Source organism: Phocoena phocoena, chromosome 1 (assembly GCF_963924675.1).
Source record: "Phocoena phocoena chromosome 1, mPhoPho1.1, whole genome shotgun sequence".
Lineage (NCBI taxonomy): Eukaryota > Metazoa > Chordata > Mammalia > Artiodactyla > Phocoenidae > Phocoena > Phocoena phocoena.
In genome coordinates, this window is record NC_089219.1 from 44,417,443 (window position 1) to 44,433,515 (window position 16,073).

At 55.0% G+C, this 16,073-nt stretch overlaps 1 protein-coding gene across 2 annotated transcripts in view; it reads right to left on the reverse strand.

Moving 5' to 3' along the window:
* Positions 1-1,450: 1,450 nt before the first annotated feature.
* SLC1A7 (solute carrier family 1 member 7) overlaps positions 1,451-16,073 on the reverse strand; it is a 46,144-nt gene continuing 31,521 nt past the window's right edge. The window contains exons 4-11 of one of the 2 annotated variants that reach the window (XM_065896435.1): positions 12,802-12,844; positions 10,466-10,688; positions 6,777-6,876; positions 5,844-6,077; positions 3,703-3,897; positions 2,793-2,927; positions 2,259-2,361; positions 1,451-1,669 (exon numbers count right to left, since the gene is read on the reverse strand). In XM_065896435.1, coding sequence (XP_065752507.1) covers positions 1,451-1,669; positions 2,259-2,361; positions 2,793-2,927; positions 3,703-3,897; positions 5,844-6,077; positions 6,777-6,876; positions 10,466-10,688; positions 12,802-12,844 — 1,252 coding nt within the window. Of the gene's footprint in view, positions 1,689-2,258; positions 2,362-2,792; positions 2,928-3,702; positions 3,898-5,843; positions 6,078-6,776; positions 6,877-10,465; positions 10,689-12,801; positions 12,845-16,073 lie in introns of both variants that reach the window. The other variant, XM_065896444.1, reaches the window with a different exon arrangement.

Below are 16,073 nucleotides of genomic sequence, written 5' to 3' on the forward strand. Positions count from 1 at the left end.
ACTGAGGAGAACGACAAAGGGAGAGTCCGGAAACTTCTTGGGCACATCCCCTTCTTAAAGCAAAGCATTCACTGAAAGGAGCCAGGCTGGCTGAGGAAATGTGTTTCTTTTGTGAGGACCGGCCTCAGGGCCCTGCCTGCAGAGCAGAGCCCAGGCTGCGGGCAGAGTGGTCTGTCCACACTGTGGCTGTCCAGACAGGCCCCTGGGCAGCCTGGTTTGCACTCTACCTCCTGCATGTGACGGTCCCCACTCCAGCCACCAGGATGGGCTCATTTGCACGCTGGCGGCCCAGGCAGGCCTGTCCACACGCTGACAGCCCAGGCAGAGCTGTCTACACTTCAGCTACACGGACAAGGCTGTTGACATTCTAGCTTCCTGGACAGCCCTGTCTGTCCTCTGGCTGCCCAGACAGGCCAGTCTGCTCTCTGCCTGTATTAGCCCAATAAAGAAATGCTGGCCAGAGTATGGTCGCTAGGCCCACAAGATTGAAAAAGAAAATACCTTTATTTAGTCATCACTGAATTTGCACACACAGAAGGGAATAGAAAATCTAACTCCACTTCATCACACGGGCTTTGGGGGAGCGCTGACCCCAGGGCCACATGGGTAGCTTGACTAAAGCATCCCAGGTGAGTCTTCCTCCCCAGTCCCGGCCAGCCCACCTGTTCAGTGGGAGGCTAGCCCTGGTGTTTCTAAGGGCCCTGTGGCTCTGATGAAGACATCCTCGTCTCCACATCCTCTATCTTTGTGAGAGAGAACTGGTAGGACAGGAGACAGGATGGGCCCCCATACACACAGGTCATGTGGCACATGGAAGGCAGCGGTCTTGGCCTTAGGCTGGGCCCATCCTTGGGGAGAGCAGTTTGTTTGAGGCCACGTGTTACGGGGCAGGGTGGGGGCTGGCCTGGGCTGGGACACAGCTGGGGCAGAACCAGGACATTGCTATGTCTTCATAAATTGAAAGCAGTGGTGGCTTTGGGGCTCCTGGGAAGGGGTGGAGCCTCTCTCTTGGCATCTGGCCTTGCAGGCAACCCTATCCTCCGGGAGGGAGGGAGGGGCCGAGGCTTGAAAGCCTTGAACTAGAGTCCTGGCCCTGACATTATTTGCTCTGAGACCTGGGGCAACTGTTTTCAGCTCTCAGAGCCTCAACTCTGTGTTCCAGAAAGTGGGGACCGTACCCCTGCCTGCCGCCCTCACAGGTCAACACGATGCAAATGTTGCAGTCGGGGCTTGGGCTACGCCTGCCTGTAACTCTCCAGCCGGGGCTCCCACATGCAGTCTTTCCCCTTTCTGAGACTCCACTTTCCATCAAGTGGATCTCATTCCGGACTCTCAAGGTGGGGGGAAGGTAGTGTGAGCCTGGTCCTGTGCTCAGGAAAGTCGTGAGTTGAGATTCTGCCCTCGGCCCCTGATCACGGAGGGCTCCCCTAGCCCCTACAGCTCCGCAGGCTCAGACGTTGGTCTCAAGCTCACTGATCTCAATGGTGCAGTGGTCCAGGCTGGCGGCAGCCGGCTCCTCATCCTGCTCTACCTGGATGGGGACGTGGTGGGGACAGGTGGGGCCCAGGGTCAGCTCTGAGGCCTCAGCCACGCTCTTCACACAGCCATTCTGCTGGGTCGCCACGATCTCCTGGAGGCTCACTGGGCTGGTCTCGCAGGGTGGCAGTTTCTGGAGAGGGGAAACAGGTCTTGGCAGCAGCAGGCGAGACTGGGGTTAGGCAGTAGGGAGGACTGAAGGAGCAAAGGGCTGGGGACAACCCGACTGGGTTTCCTACAGACGTGCTGGGGGATCTTGATAGGTCACAGGGACTCTCCGGGCTCCAGTTCCTGCCTTCTCCTGGGACTGTCTTAGTAGAGGAGGGCACCTGGCCCACGGGGTCCAGTGCGGGAATGGGCGGCTCCCCTGCCTGGCCTCAGCGTCCTCCCCATGGAGTGGGGCAGCCTGCTACACGTGGTTACTGATGAAGCCCCAGCAGACGCGTGAACGCGGGCATTGCTGTGGGCGCTGCTCCCTGAGGGCACTGACTGTGTTCACCACTGCTGTTCCTGTGTCTGGATCAGCGCTGGCCACAGTGGGTGCTCAGCAACTTGCCGTTAGAGGAATCTGTCACCGGGTGCCCACGATGAGAACAAGGCATGGCGGGATCAGGCGAGGGCTGCCCAGCTGGTGGGTGGCCGATGTGCTGCCTTGCCCACCCCACCTGGCTCCACCCCCGGGTCTTTGGGCAGCCCGGCTGGGAGGGAGGCACCGTTCTCACCTCAGTGCCCGTGTCCTGAGTGAAGTCCTTCCGGCAGACATGAGCCATGATCCCGGCGGCCAGTGCATCACCCAGCACGTTAATCATGGTGCGGAAACGGTCCCTGGTGGGCCAAGGCGGGCAGTGAGCGGCAGGCCCTCTGCCGTAAGGGGAGCTGGAAGAGGACAGTGCTCACCCCAGCAGCACCCACAGGATGGGCGCCTTCCTGGTCCTCCCAGCCCACCACCCCCTGGTGATGCTGAAGTGGGTGGTGCAGGGCCGGCTTTGTAGGCATACGTGACTGTGCAGTGGCTCAGGGCCAGTGTGCAGAAGGGCCCGGACTTGGGCTAATGCTCTGCTCCCACCCTCTTGAAATTCTTTATAACTTTCGAACAAGGGACCCCACATTTTCATTTTTGAAAACTGGGCCCCGCAAAGAATGCAGCTGGGCTGGTGTCAGCGAGTACCCGCTGTGCCAAACCACGGCATTTCCCCAGCCCACCCCGAGTGCCTACCACCCAAGGGATAGGGGTGGGTGGGGCGAACCCCACTTACAGAGCCCAGTCGACAGCGATGATGAGGGTGATGTCATCAGTGGGAAGTCCCACGGAGGTGAGCACGATAACCATGGTGACGAGCCCGGCCTGGGGGATGCCAGCTGCCCCGATGCTGGCTGCGGTGGCTGTGATGCTGCAGGAGGGGCAGGGAGCATTGCTGGGCCCTGGACCCAAGGAGGAGGCCAAACTCCCAGGGCCTCTGGGGACAGCGTGTGGAGCAGGAATTGTTAGGAATGCCACATCAGGGAGTTCCCTGGGTGGGAGGCATGTCTCTGCTTAAGGTCCTGTGGTCCCAGAGGCCCCCATCCCTGGCCTCAGCAGAACCTCCTGAGAAGTTTGTGGAAAACCCTGTGTCTGGAGCCACTGTCTCTGTAGGTTTCCAGCAAGCTGCCCACAGATTCTGATTGTCCACTGGCACAGCTCTGCCCAGCCTCCCTCTAGGACTGGGTCCCCAGGGTCAGACTTGTGCCCTCGGGGTGGCATGTGAGGCTTTCCCCTTGGCCTCTACCCCTCACCCTAGCACCCTTCCCTCAGCTCTAGCCACACCAGCAACTCTTCCACCATCCCTCAATCCTGCCCCTGGCCTCTGCTTACCCTGTGCCTGCCTGCATCACCCTCCCCTGCTCTGCATGTCCAGACTGCAGGCCCTCCTCTGGCCCCAAGCTTCCCAGCCTGCTCAGAGCTCCCCCTCTGCAGGGCAGTGCTGGGGAAGGAGCCTGGTGCCCTGAGTCACGAGGCCAGGTCACGTTTCAGCCCCAGCACTGGCTTGCTGTGTGGCCTGGAATAAGCCCCTTGCCCTCTCTGGGCCTCAGAGACTCCATGAGATCTGGGAGCTCAAGACTCCTGAAGGCCGTTCCAGAGTACCCCCCGCCCCAATCCACACTGGGTGCAGGGTGTCGGGAGTGCACCTGATGGTGATGACCTGGCCGAAGTCCAGATCATAGTTGTTGACCTGGGCAATGAAGATGGCGGCCACAGCCTCGTAGAGTGCGGTGCCGTCCATGTTAATGGTGGCGCCCACGGGCAGCACGAAACGGGCAATGCGCCGGTCGATGTGGTTGTTCTCCAGCAGGCACTTGAAGGTGATTGGCAGTGTGGCTGAGCTGTGGGCAGAGGGGCCAGCGTCTGCTCATCACCCTCCTCCAGGATGGGCAGGGCCCCCAGGTTGTCCGCTGACCGGTGACGGAAGCTCTCCCCGCCCCCCCCACGCCAGGCAGTTGGCCCATCTGGGGTAGGGGGAGAACAGGCTGAAGGGGCTTTGAAAATGGCCACATGGCCAGGCTTGCCCAGGCCCAGGGCCTCAGAGACCCCCATAAACAAGGGTCAGGAAGGGAGTTACCACCAGCCGAGCTCCTACTATGCGCCGGGCACTGTGCTTTATACATCCTCATGGCTTCCTGGGAGGGAGGGGTTTTAAGTCCCTTTTACAGGTGACAAAACTGAAGCCCAGAGGGGAGGAGGGGCTGACCCTGTGTCACACGACTATGCCAAGTGCGGATGAAGAGGTCAGTCAAAAGCAGGGCTCTGGCGGGACCGCTGGCTTCAGATTCCGGCCTCCCACTAGCCCAGTGGCCCTGGCACCTCCTTAACCTGCATGTGCCGTAGTTTCCTTGTCCCAAGCAGTCCATACATTACAGAGCTATTAGGATTAATGAGTGGGCCCTCAGGAGAGCGTCTGCATACTGTAGGCGCTCAACCAGTGGTAGCCACTGCTCACGGTGCAGCTGTGTTGTTACTGAGCTCCCAGTGGCAGTGTTGGGACTGAAACTCAGGTTAGCGTGGCCCCAGAGCCCTTCCTCTACCACAGGCCATTGCCTGGGAAGCTCACTGGCACCTGCCAGAGCCCCTCATGGGCCCCAGGCATGCTGGGCCCGAGGCCGTGGTTCCTGCCAACAGGAAATGGCAAGGGCTGCTGGCTCTGTCACGGGGGCCAGCAGCTGCTTGGGGCTTCGTCTTTCCCTCTCACCTCCTCCCTCGGCCCTGGGTGAGGGTTCCTGGAGAAGGCTTCTAGGGCTTCTCCTCACTGGGCTTCTGCTCCTCCTGAGTCCTGTATGAGGTGCTTCTGCTGCCAAGGGTGGGCCATGTGGCTGCCAGGGAAGGAGGTCTGTGGTGGCCCTCATTCCCGTTTTACAGATTGGGAAGCTGAGGCCCAGGGAAGAGAAGGCAGTAAGGGATGCAGGGAAGAGCCAGGTCTTTGGTGCCAGAGACATGGGCTCAAGTTTGGGTGACTTCTTCCATGCGGAGCTTGGACATTTGCTGTGAGGAGAACCACCCTTTCTTCACAGGGTTAGATGCCCAGTAAGTGACCACCTCCTTTCCCCCACCGCACCCCTTGCTCAATAGCCAAGTTTGCATGACACTGCCTCCCTGGGTCTCCTGCACGCGCTTTGGCCTGGGATCTTTGAGGACAGGTGCTGCTTCATCAAGCCCAGACCGGCCTTAGTGGGTTATCTCCATTAATCCCACAGTAACCCTATGTGGCAGAGGCTACGATGATCCTCAGTCTGTATCCAAGGAAACTGACAGGGAGGTCACCAGGGAGGTCAGGTGACCGGCCCACAGCCACACAGCTAGTGGGTGATGGAACCATGAGGCAAGTTCCCACTGTCCGGAGACACCGCCAAGGTTGTGACAGGGCAACTTGCCAGGCTGTCCCAGTGACAGCAGACAGGCAAGGTCCCTAAACAGCACAGGGTCTGACTTCCACAGAAGCACCACGTGGCAGCGCAAGGCAGCAGCGATAGCGATTGCAGACTCAGCACTCTCCAGCTCTCCCTGCCCCTGTTGCGTGGAAGCCGAGCCCCATGTGGACTGAGTGAACCCAGGGTATGTGGGCAGGTGGGGGAGGGCTTTCTGCCATTTGGGCAGGTAGTGCCTCAAGCTTTACATTTTAAGAATACGTCTTGTTACCGGAGCGTCTCCCAAGTTTGCGAAGCAGGTCACGCTGACACTTTCCGTGGTTCTATGGCTACGGACAAATGATGGCTGGACAGAAGGACAGCATTCAGCCATGGTCTCCTCCCCCATCCTGCCCGCTGCCCAGGGCTACCTGGAGGAGGTGGCCAGCGCAATGAGCAGGGCCTGGAGAATGCCGCGGATGAAGACGATGGGGTTCTTTTTGGTGATGAAGAAGTAGAGCAGGGGCAGAATGAAGAGGCCGTGCACCACCAGCCCGCACACCACGGTGACAGCGTAGAAGCCCAGCTTCTTTCCCACGGTCGTGGGGTTGTCCATCTCCAGGATCTTGCCAGCGATGAGGAACACGATGCCAAAGGGGAAGTACCTGGGGTGGGCGGGGCAGCCGGCTCAGTGCCGGGCACACAAAGGTCCTGGGAGGCCCTGGCACTGCATCACTGCCTAGCCTCACCCGTCTACGCCTCCCGGGGCCCCTGTGAGGACAGAATGAGACGGTGTGCCCAGGTGCCTGGCACGTGGTGAAAGGAATGCCACCTCAACCAGCCCAGCGAGGCACAGCCTCCTGCCGCTCTGCCTTCCTTCGTCCAGGCCTTTGAGGAGCTCCCCTGCCCTCTGCAAGCCCACGTTTCAGCCCAGCAATGCCACAGCCTCTGGGGGTGACCTCGGCAGGCCTTTGCATTTCCCCATCTGACTGTGCAAGGTTAAATTAGAAGATTCCTAAGGTCTGAACTCTGAACCAAGAAGGGGCAGCTGGTTGTCACTTCCAGTGTTTCCTTTCTCCAAAAACTGAGCTGATGGGGATGGGGAAACTGAGGCCAAGAGCACAGGGCCAGGTTTATTAGCTCTTAGCTTGCCGCCAGTGGGCCTGATGGGGCCAGAAGTGGCAGGCCCAGGGCTGGAACCCGGCCTAGTCAGGGCTGGGGGGATCCAGGGGAACGCAGCCTCCCCGGCAGCTTTCTGCTCCCTCCTACGGGACCACGGTGTCCCTCCAGCTGCCCAGGGCAGAGCTGGAAGGGGGTGGAGTGGGTAGAAGAGAAGCCCCCCGCACCCCCACGATGAGGCTTACCACACAGCCACTGCCACGATCTTCATGACGGACTCATTGAGGCACTGGCAGAAGCTGACCAGGGGGGCCCCGCTGTCACCCATACGGCCCAGCATGACGCCTGCGGGGGGCAGGGACACAGCATATCACAGACGCCGCAGACTTCGGCAGGTGTGCATGGCGCCTACGTGTGCCAACACACGCTGGTGGCCAGGCAGGGACAGACCACAGGCCCACGCAGACCTCGGCGCTTAGCCGACTGCCCAGCGGCCTCTGACGCCCCAGCGCTTCCCTCGCACCTCCCCTCTCCTCCCCGCTGGAGCAGGCTGTGACCTCCCCACAGGGCTCTCATCTCTTCCTCCTCTGTCACCCCGCTCTACCCAGCAGCAAGTGCCATGTTCTAAAGACAAAAATGCTCCCTGCCAACACCCCCGACTGGCTTCCCTGTACACACAGCATAACCAACACTCCCACACCCCCCGCTTCAGGCCCCAGTTGATCTGACCCCGTTTACAACTCCCGCCTCTGTCAGGCCCTGCTTTCCCTTCCTCGCTGTGCTCCTGTGTCGCGGCCTTCTTCACGTTTCTAGACTACATCAAGCTCTTGACTGTGGTGGAGCCTTTGCCCGCACGGTACCCGACGCCTGAAGCTCTGGCCTGGCTGGAGACCCGCTCCCACTGCCCTGGCAGACTCCCCACCTACTCCCCTCTATTTCACTTCTGTCTGATCCCTTCATATCACTTATTACAACAGTCGTCTGGTGATTTTTTCTGTCTTCTCCAGTAGAAGGTTAACCCCATGAAGGCAACTCATCATTGGATGGATGAATGAATGTGTGAATGAACAAATGAATGAATGATAAAGCCTCTTCCGGAGCCCCTGTTACCCTCCCCTTGGGGTTCTGGGCTCTCCTTCACTCAGGAAGCTTTCACACGTGTGCTATTCTGTGGGGGGAGCTCATGCAGGTGAGCATGGTGAGGCCACTCCTGGAACAGTGACAAGTGACTGCTCTCCCTCTGGTGACACAAAAATGGAGAGCAAATCACACCCTGTGACTGCCCTCATGGAGCTTACTGTCACTGTGTCCGAGAGGCTCATCCACTGACTCAGCTGGGGAGGGGCAGGATTTGAACCCTGGTCTGTGGGACTCCAGAGAAGAGCTCTTTCCCTGTCCATGAAGCCGAACCCACGCTGTCTGGTGAGCAGCTACCACAGGCGATGCGGAGCGGTGGCGCCCTGCCGGGGTGGGTAGGAGAGGCCAGACATGCGGATGACACTGGGCCCAGCCCTGTGCATCTGGCCCACGGAAGCCTGACTGAGCTCAGAGCCAGGTTTTCTGCTGGCTCTGTCCCTTCTCGGCTATTCCTGTTCCTCATCAGGCTCTCTGGGGCATCCATGGGCTCCGGCTGGCTGGGTGGTAGTGTGCATGGGACGCAGGGGGTGGCAGGGGGCTTCCTCCGACAGGCAGGGCCAATGACACCTTAGCACCAGGGAGGAAACGGGGAAGGAGGTTGCGGTGAGGGGAGCAGCCGCGCAAGTGTGCTCGCTCACGCTCAGATGTGGGCACACAGACGTGGGTGCAGCTAGAGCTGGGCACACACAACAAATACACCCTGACACGTGGACAGTTGCATGTGCTCAGCGCTCAGCAAACAGTGAGTTGAAGGGTCTCAAAGGTTTCTTTAGCTCTGCCAATAGATGTCCTTTCAGTGCGTTCCCACCCCTAAGAGAGAGGCGATGGCTGGGAGGAGGAAGAAAGTCCAGGCTTGGGGACAGATTATCAGATGGACTGAGGATGCTTCCAAACACTGTCTCCTCACACACTCGGGTCTCTGAGGTCCTGGCCCCTCTGTGTGCCTGCCTGGCCTTTTGACCACGACAATAAGTGCTCCATTACCCCTTATCATTCATCCATCCATCCATCCATCTACCCGTCTCTCTGGAAGATTATTATTATTATTTTCTTTTTTTTTTTTTTGCGGTACTCGGGCCTCTCACTGTTGTGGCCTCTTCCGTTGCGGAGCATAGGCTCCGGACGCGCAGGCTCAGCGGCCATGGCTCACAGGCCCAGCCGCTCCGCGGCACGTGGGATCTTCCCGGACCGGGGCACGAACCCGTGTCCCCTGCATCGGCAGGCGGACTCTCAACCACTGCGCCACCGGGGAAGCCCTCTCTGGAAGATTTTACTGAGCACCTGTTCCAGCCAGTCCCGTGGAGGTTATGGGGCTAAATGGAGAACAAGCCCTGTCTCCGCCTGCATGGAGCGTACACAGCTGCCGTGCAGCCGTTAAACAGTCACACAAACAATTACATAACTGCACTGGGTCAAACATGTGAGTAACACAGGGCACCTGACTGGGGGGCCAGGTAGACTTTCCCCGGGACGGGATGCTTATGCAGAGGCCCCTCAAGGATGAGAAAGGTGCAGGGGAGAGGGAGGGGCAGCAACAGCCAGGCTGAGGGAGGTGGGAAGGGCCCGGGAGGCGCCTTCCGGGAACTGGCGGGCAGCGCGGCGGGGGGGAAGTGAGCAGGACGAGAGGGGGCAGCGTGGCCGGAGCTTGCAGGCTCTGCGGGCCGCGCGCGGTGTTTGGACCCCTCTTGGAGTACAGTGGAGCCAGTGGAGGCTTTACGTGGAGACTCAGTGACCCCGTGAGGAGGACACACCGGGACACGGAACTCTTGAGGCGGCATTTGCAGAAACCAGGTAAGAGATGACGACGGCCTTGGCTGGGGCAGTGCGCCGAAGGTAAATGCACAGACTGGAGAGAGATTTCAGAGGCAGGCCTGACTGGATTTGGGTGTGGGCTGAGGCAGAAGGCGGGGTAGCAAGTGACCCCCAGGTTCCTTGGCTGAGAATCCAGGAGGATGGGGAGGCCTTCCACTGAGAAGAAAGCCCTGCAGAGGAGTCGGAAGCCAGAGAGGCCCTCCCAGGTCTGGGGCTGGCGCGACGGGGGGCTGATGTGATTTTATAGTGAGACTCGTGATGACCCCTGGGCTGGCCTAAAAGGACGAGGACAAGCTAGATTGCTGTGGAGGGGTTAGGACTTCCTAGGCTCCAAAGAAGGGAGAAGGTTGTATGCATACATTGGTGGGGGTGGCCATGGGCGCACAGGCAGGGGCGTATCCAGAGGTTTTGTGGGATCTGAAGCTTACACAGTTTGTGGACCTCTTCAAGAAAAAGAATACAAAATTAAAAAAAGGAAAAAAGGTACAGGCCCCAAAAGGGGCCTGTGCAAGTTAAGCATTACCAGCTTCCTGGTAAGTAGCCTGTGGTGGGCCTTGGGGACCCAGAGAAGAGTAGCAAAGGGAAGGGTATGGTCAGGGGGCCCCAAGAAATGGCACAGACAGGTCTGCAGAGAGAAGGCCCTGTGGTTGAGGGCTGAGGGGAGGAATGAGGGCTTTAAATAAATAGCCGCTGGGACGGGGCTAGAGGCATGCTCTTCTCATAGGGAGGGCCGACACCCCTGGAGGCAAACAGCACCCAGGGATGGGGAATTCCGAGTGAGGAACATCAGCTCCAGCTGGGGATACCTCCTGCCCCCCCAGTGGAATGGGGACATGAGCCACTCCCTTGGAAAGGAAGGGAAGGAACCACCTGGAAGATGGGGAGACTCCAGGCTATTCAGGTTACAGGACGCAGGGATGCAGGGAGGGATAAATGCAAGGAGAGCAGGCTCCACAGCACACCGGGGTGGGTGGGCAGCACATACCCATGGTGGCAGAGAAGATGACGATGCCCAGCACGTTCATGCCGTCGCTGGTGCCAGGCTCCGACTTGTAAACGACCTCGGGCGGTGGGGTCAGGTCCAGGGCGAAGTTCTGCACACGAGAGCCATTCTCCTCCTGGACCCCATAGATGAGGATCCGCCGAGGAGGGGCCTCCTCCGGTGCCACCTTGGGGGACTTTACAACGGGGGTGGTCTTGGTGCGGTACTGTTGGGCGACATCCCAACCCGGAATGAGTCCAAGTGTTGTTATTAATATCAACAACAACAATAATAATAACATCTTGGAAGCACATTTGTATCCACTCATGAACTATTTGATTGACAATAACCCTGTGACATAGGCAGGACAGGGATTATTATCAATTATTATCAATATTTTACCAAAAATAAAACTGAGATTCCTTTATCCATCCATACACTACCCAGCCACACCTCCCTCCATCCCGCCTTCCCTCTTCTTTCTATGCCTCATTACACCCACCTGGGACCCTCTCTAATCATCCATCCATCTCCTACCTGGATAATCTACTTGGATAATCCTCCTTTCACCTGTTTATTCCCTTTCAACCATCCATTATCCATCCATAACAGCCAGCCAGCCCTGCCTTCCACTGATGGAAACTTGGATTTTCTATTTGAAAAGCTTAGCTTGTCCCGAGCTTTCTTGATGAGATGAGGCCCCAGCTGGGAAGAGTTGAGTGACAGAGTCACCTACCTTTCCTCCTCAGCCCTCAGGGCATTCCTGAGTCTTTTCCTCTCATTCCTCAGGTACTAGGAGTCCACACAAGGGCTCCTATCCTCCCAACACCACAGTATCAATAAAGCAAGTCTTCTAGTGGGGGAAAAAGGGAACCACTCAGGATCTGTGCTTCCGTTCCCTCATCTGTAAAATGGGGTCTTAATAATCTACCTCGTTAGGTTAAATGAGACAATATATGTAAAGTGTTGACAGCAGGGTGTGGCACATGGTAAGCCTTCTGTAACCATTACTGCTATTATCACCACCACCACCATCACCATCGTAATCAACATCCCAACGTTGAACACTCTGTGCTGGGCCTTGAAGGATGGGTAGGAGTTTGCCAAAAGATAAAGGGCATTCCAGGCAGGGAAGTGAAGTAGAGCAATATTCTCTCTTTCTCTCTCACATCTTCAATAATTCCCCATCACTGTTGGAATAATATCTAAACTCCCTAGCCTAGCATTCAGGGACCTTCACTACCTGGCTCATTTCACAGATGAAGACCCAGGAGGTTAGGAAAGATACAGTGATTAGCTCAGGGTTTCACAGCTCCTTATTTCGGAGCCTCTTCCACAACCCTCAGCCACCTCCTCTGTGTCTCCAGGCCCAATACAGGGCCCCAGCACAGGGAAGAAGATAGGAAATGCTCGTTGGACGGAGTCAACCAACCGGCTGACATTTTAGAAGAGGAAAAGAATGGGAAATTATTAGAAGTGCAGACAAAGATTGGTGTACAAGGTTGTTTACCATAATTTCTTGTTTTGGAAAACCACTGAAAGGGGAAATGGGCAAATAAATTATAGCCAGCCTTATAAGAGCCAAACAGTTGCATCATCACTAAATATTGTATTTTTAAGAAACATTTAATAACCATGGAAAGTACCCATGATATAACGGGAGAGGGGGGAAAAAAGCAAGATGCACACCATATATGTCCTATGATCCTCATTTTATTTTTAAAAACATTTCTGCAGAGGAAAACAGACTAGAAACATACCTTCTACTATCGCTATTGCTAGGTGCTGGAATTACAGGTGATTTTTATCCTCTGCTTTACATTTTTTTGGATTTTCCTAATATTTTACAGTGAATGTTATTACTGTTTTTATTAGGGGGAAAGAATTATTCTAAAAAGAAAGAGAAAACAGGCTTAGACGCAGACAGGTCTGGGTTCACCTACTAGCTCTGCCATTTTCTAGTGACATAACCTTGGGCAAATCCTTTAACCCTCCTAAGCCTCAGATTCCTCGTCCAGGAGAGGGGCTGGCCCTACCCCAGGGCAGGGTTGTTTTGAGGACTGAAGGGGATGGTGTGTGCGAGCATGGGTGTAAACGAGGGCAGAGCAGGCATTCAGCAGGGGCTTCCCTCCACCCTCATAATTCTTCCTCGTGAAAAGTTGGAACCCAGGGCAGGAGTGTGGCCACAGGAGGCTCTAAGGATCCAGGTCCTCCCACCACCTCTCCCTAGCGTCCCAACCCCAGGGACAGGGAGACTGGCTGGGCAAGCCTGTCATTCCTTAGCCGGGCCCAGGCTGGCCCTGCCTGCCCACCTCTCCATCGTCCGGGGACCCACTCACCTGTTTGAATGTGGCTTCCACCAGGTTGGCTGGGAACATGTTCCTGGGAAGAGAGTCAGTAATTGAAGAATTCCAGGATAGGAGAGCCCTTGGGGTCATCTGAACACTTCCCTTGGCAGTGAAGGGCTTCTATGATCCTGCCCCACCTCCCTATGCAGTCTTACTTCTTCCCACCACCCCCATCCCAGGACTTAAAGCTCCAACACCATCTGCATAAGGTTCCCAAAACACGCTGCATACTTCTCCAGCTCCAGGCCTTTGACCACTGTTCCTTCTGCCTGAAATGCACTGCCTACTTCTCCGGCTGATTCCTACTCCCATCAAGCAGAGGCCAAGCCTTCTATGACTGCTCCAGGTGGACTCCACAGCCCTTGCCCTGTGGGTCAACTATGCTCCAGCACGCTGCTGGACGGCACTAGTCACATGATTGCTTCCCCCACAGACTGGCTTCCTTGAAGGTGGGACTTGGTCATTCATGTCTTATCTGTGGCTCCCAACACAGGACCTGGCACATAAATGGGATCATTATTCTCATTAATATAATTTTCATAAAGCTAAAGGAGGAGGAAGTCTTGTCCTACCAGATACGAAAGCATACTATAAAGATGTAACTGTCAAAACGGTGAGATACTGACACAGCCGTCAATCGAAAAATCAATGTAATGGAACCTGTAGCCTAGAGACAGAACCTGGGACATCTAGGTAATTTCATATTTGATAGAAGTTGCTTCACAAATCAGTGAAGAAAGGAAGGACTCATTCTAGAGAACTGCATAACCAGCTATTCAGAAAAATAAAAACTAGATCTTTATGTACACTGCACCAAAATAAATCCCAGATGGCTTAAAGAAATAAATAATTAAAAAAATGAAACCATAAAAATCTAGAAGAAACACAGGTTAATGTTTTATCAGATCTCAGGATATGGAAGGACATTCTAAGAACAAAATCAATAGATTTTACTTCATTAAAATTAAGAATTTCCTAAGTGCAACTTAGTATCCTGCATTGGATTCTGGAATAGAGAAAAAGAACACTAGTGAAAAAACTGGTGAAATCCAATGAAGCAATTTAGTTAATAGTGTGTACTAATTTCATGTCTTACTTTTGACAAATGTGCTAGATGTAAGTCACTAACATCAGGGGAAGACGGGCACAGCTGGGAACTCTCTTTACCATCTGTGCAACTTTTCTATAAATCTAAAATTATGCCAAAATCAAAAGCTAAAACAATTGAGAAGCTCTCTAAGATTACAATACAAATAAAATAATAAAGCAAATGACAAACTGGGGAAACTATAAAACAAAGCATTATCATCCTAAATCTTTAAAGAGTTTTTACAAATCTTGACCTTGTTTCCATGTTCACTGTCTGTCTTTTCTCACCGGAACATCAGCTCTCTGGAGGGCAGGGATCTCTGTTTTGTTTTCCGCCGTGTCCCCAGCACCTGGAAGAGTGCCCGGCACGTAACAGGCACTCAGTAAATATTTGCTGCATACATAAATGGACCACAGAAATCCGCCTGCCGATGCAGGGGACACGGGTTCGAGCCCTGGGCCGGGAAGATCCCACATGCTGCGGAGCAACTAAGCCCGTGCGCCACAGCTACTGAGCCTGCCTAGAGCCCGTGCTCCGCTACAAGAGAAGCCACCGCAATGAGAAACCTGCGCACCACAATGAAGAGTAGCCCCCGCTCGCCGCTGCCAGAGAAAGCCCGCGCGCAGCAACGAAGACCCAACGCAGCCAAAAAAAAAAACCTCATTAAAAAAAAAGTGTTCGGCTTCACTGAAAAAGACATTTTCACCTATCAAACTGTTAAAGAAATTTTCAAATGACAGTACCCACTGCTGAGGCTGTTTGGTGACTCCCTCACGTGGTTCTGGCAGCAAACTTTGTGTAAAGCAATTTGCAGTTCACGGCGAGGGTCTTTGCCTTTATAATCTGCTTTAGGAATCTAACCTAAACCAGAGATGCTAACAAGGAGTTTTGCTCCTGTGCTGGCACTTCCTTGAACAGGCCATGCGCCCCGTGCTCACCTGGACCCTCCGTCCCGCTCACTCTTGCTCTCGGCAAGTCTCTCCTTTTGCGAGACTCGGCTCACACATGCATGGAGTTATACACATGAGTATGAGTGTGCATTCTTTCTTAACTTTACACCCTGGCAGCCACTGTTGGGAAGCAGAAACTATCATTTTTTTCACTGTTGCTAAAATACAGGTTCAGGGTTAGCATATGGCAGGAGAAAGAGGGCTTAGAATGAGCTACCATGGCAGAAAACTGGTAGAGAATGGTCTTGGCTTTCCCCACTGATTTCAGCTTTGTCACAAGGGAGAGAAGAAGCAGGGTCGGGAGCTGAGATCGCAGCAGCTCACGTGAGGCTGTATTTTGATGAGTGGTAAGCAGATTTCTGCCACCAGAATAACAGCTGCCTGCCAGGGCTCTGGACAGCAAACAGAGCCAAAGTCACGCCAGGCACACAGCCTGCCGGAGCGCATGACCCACCGGCCCTGGGCGCTCCTGACCAGAGTGGAGGAGGCCCACACTGCATCACGTGGTAACAGTTTGAAAATGTCTCCTGGGTACACTTCCAGTAGGTTCGAGTGACAAAGTGGTTAGAGGGAAGGCTGCTTTAGCATGAGCAGAAACCAAGGGCATTCAAAAGGCCGTATGTAAGAAACCGAATGGAACTTATACCTCATACATACATCTCTCTACAGCTTCTTTAAAATGACAATAATTTAAATTATGTGCTGCAGCAAGGATGACTAGTTGTCTACCCAGTCTCCATGCTCTCTCCTTACTCACCAACAGAAACCCAGGCATGTTACAGAGACCAAAAGGCTCTGCCATCAAGCCCTGTTTCCCAGCCTCTCTTGCCAAAGGGGTGGCCAATGCGATGTAAGTGGGAGTCATTGGGTGGCATTTCCTGGAAAAAGCTTTAAAAGATGCCCATGCAGCCAGGACCCTTTGGTCCTTTCCTCCAGCTCTTTTCTTTCTGCCTGGAACATGGACATAATAGCTGGAGCTTCAGCAACCATACTGAACCATGAGACACACTGATGATAAAAGCCAAGTGCTTAGTAAGTCCAGCAAAGCACCAAGGTGGAGGGAGCACGGGCTCCTGATGACCACGAGCTGCCACCTCTGGTCTGCTTATTTGGGAGAAAATGCAGGCCTTTACCTTACTTAAGCCTCTGCTGCTTCAGGTTTCTGTGAAGTAGCAGCCGAGAGCATTTCCTAATACATGTGGTCGTACTAATTCTCAATGAAC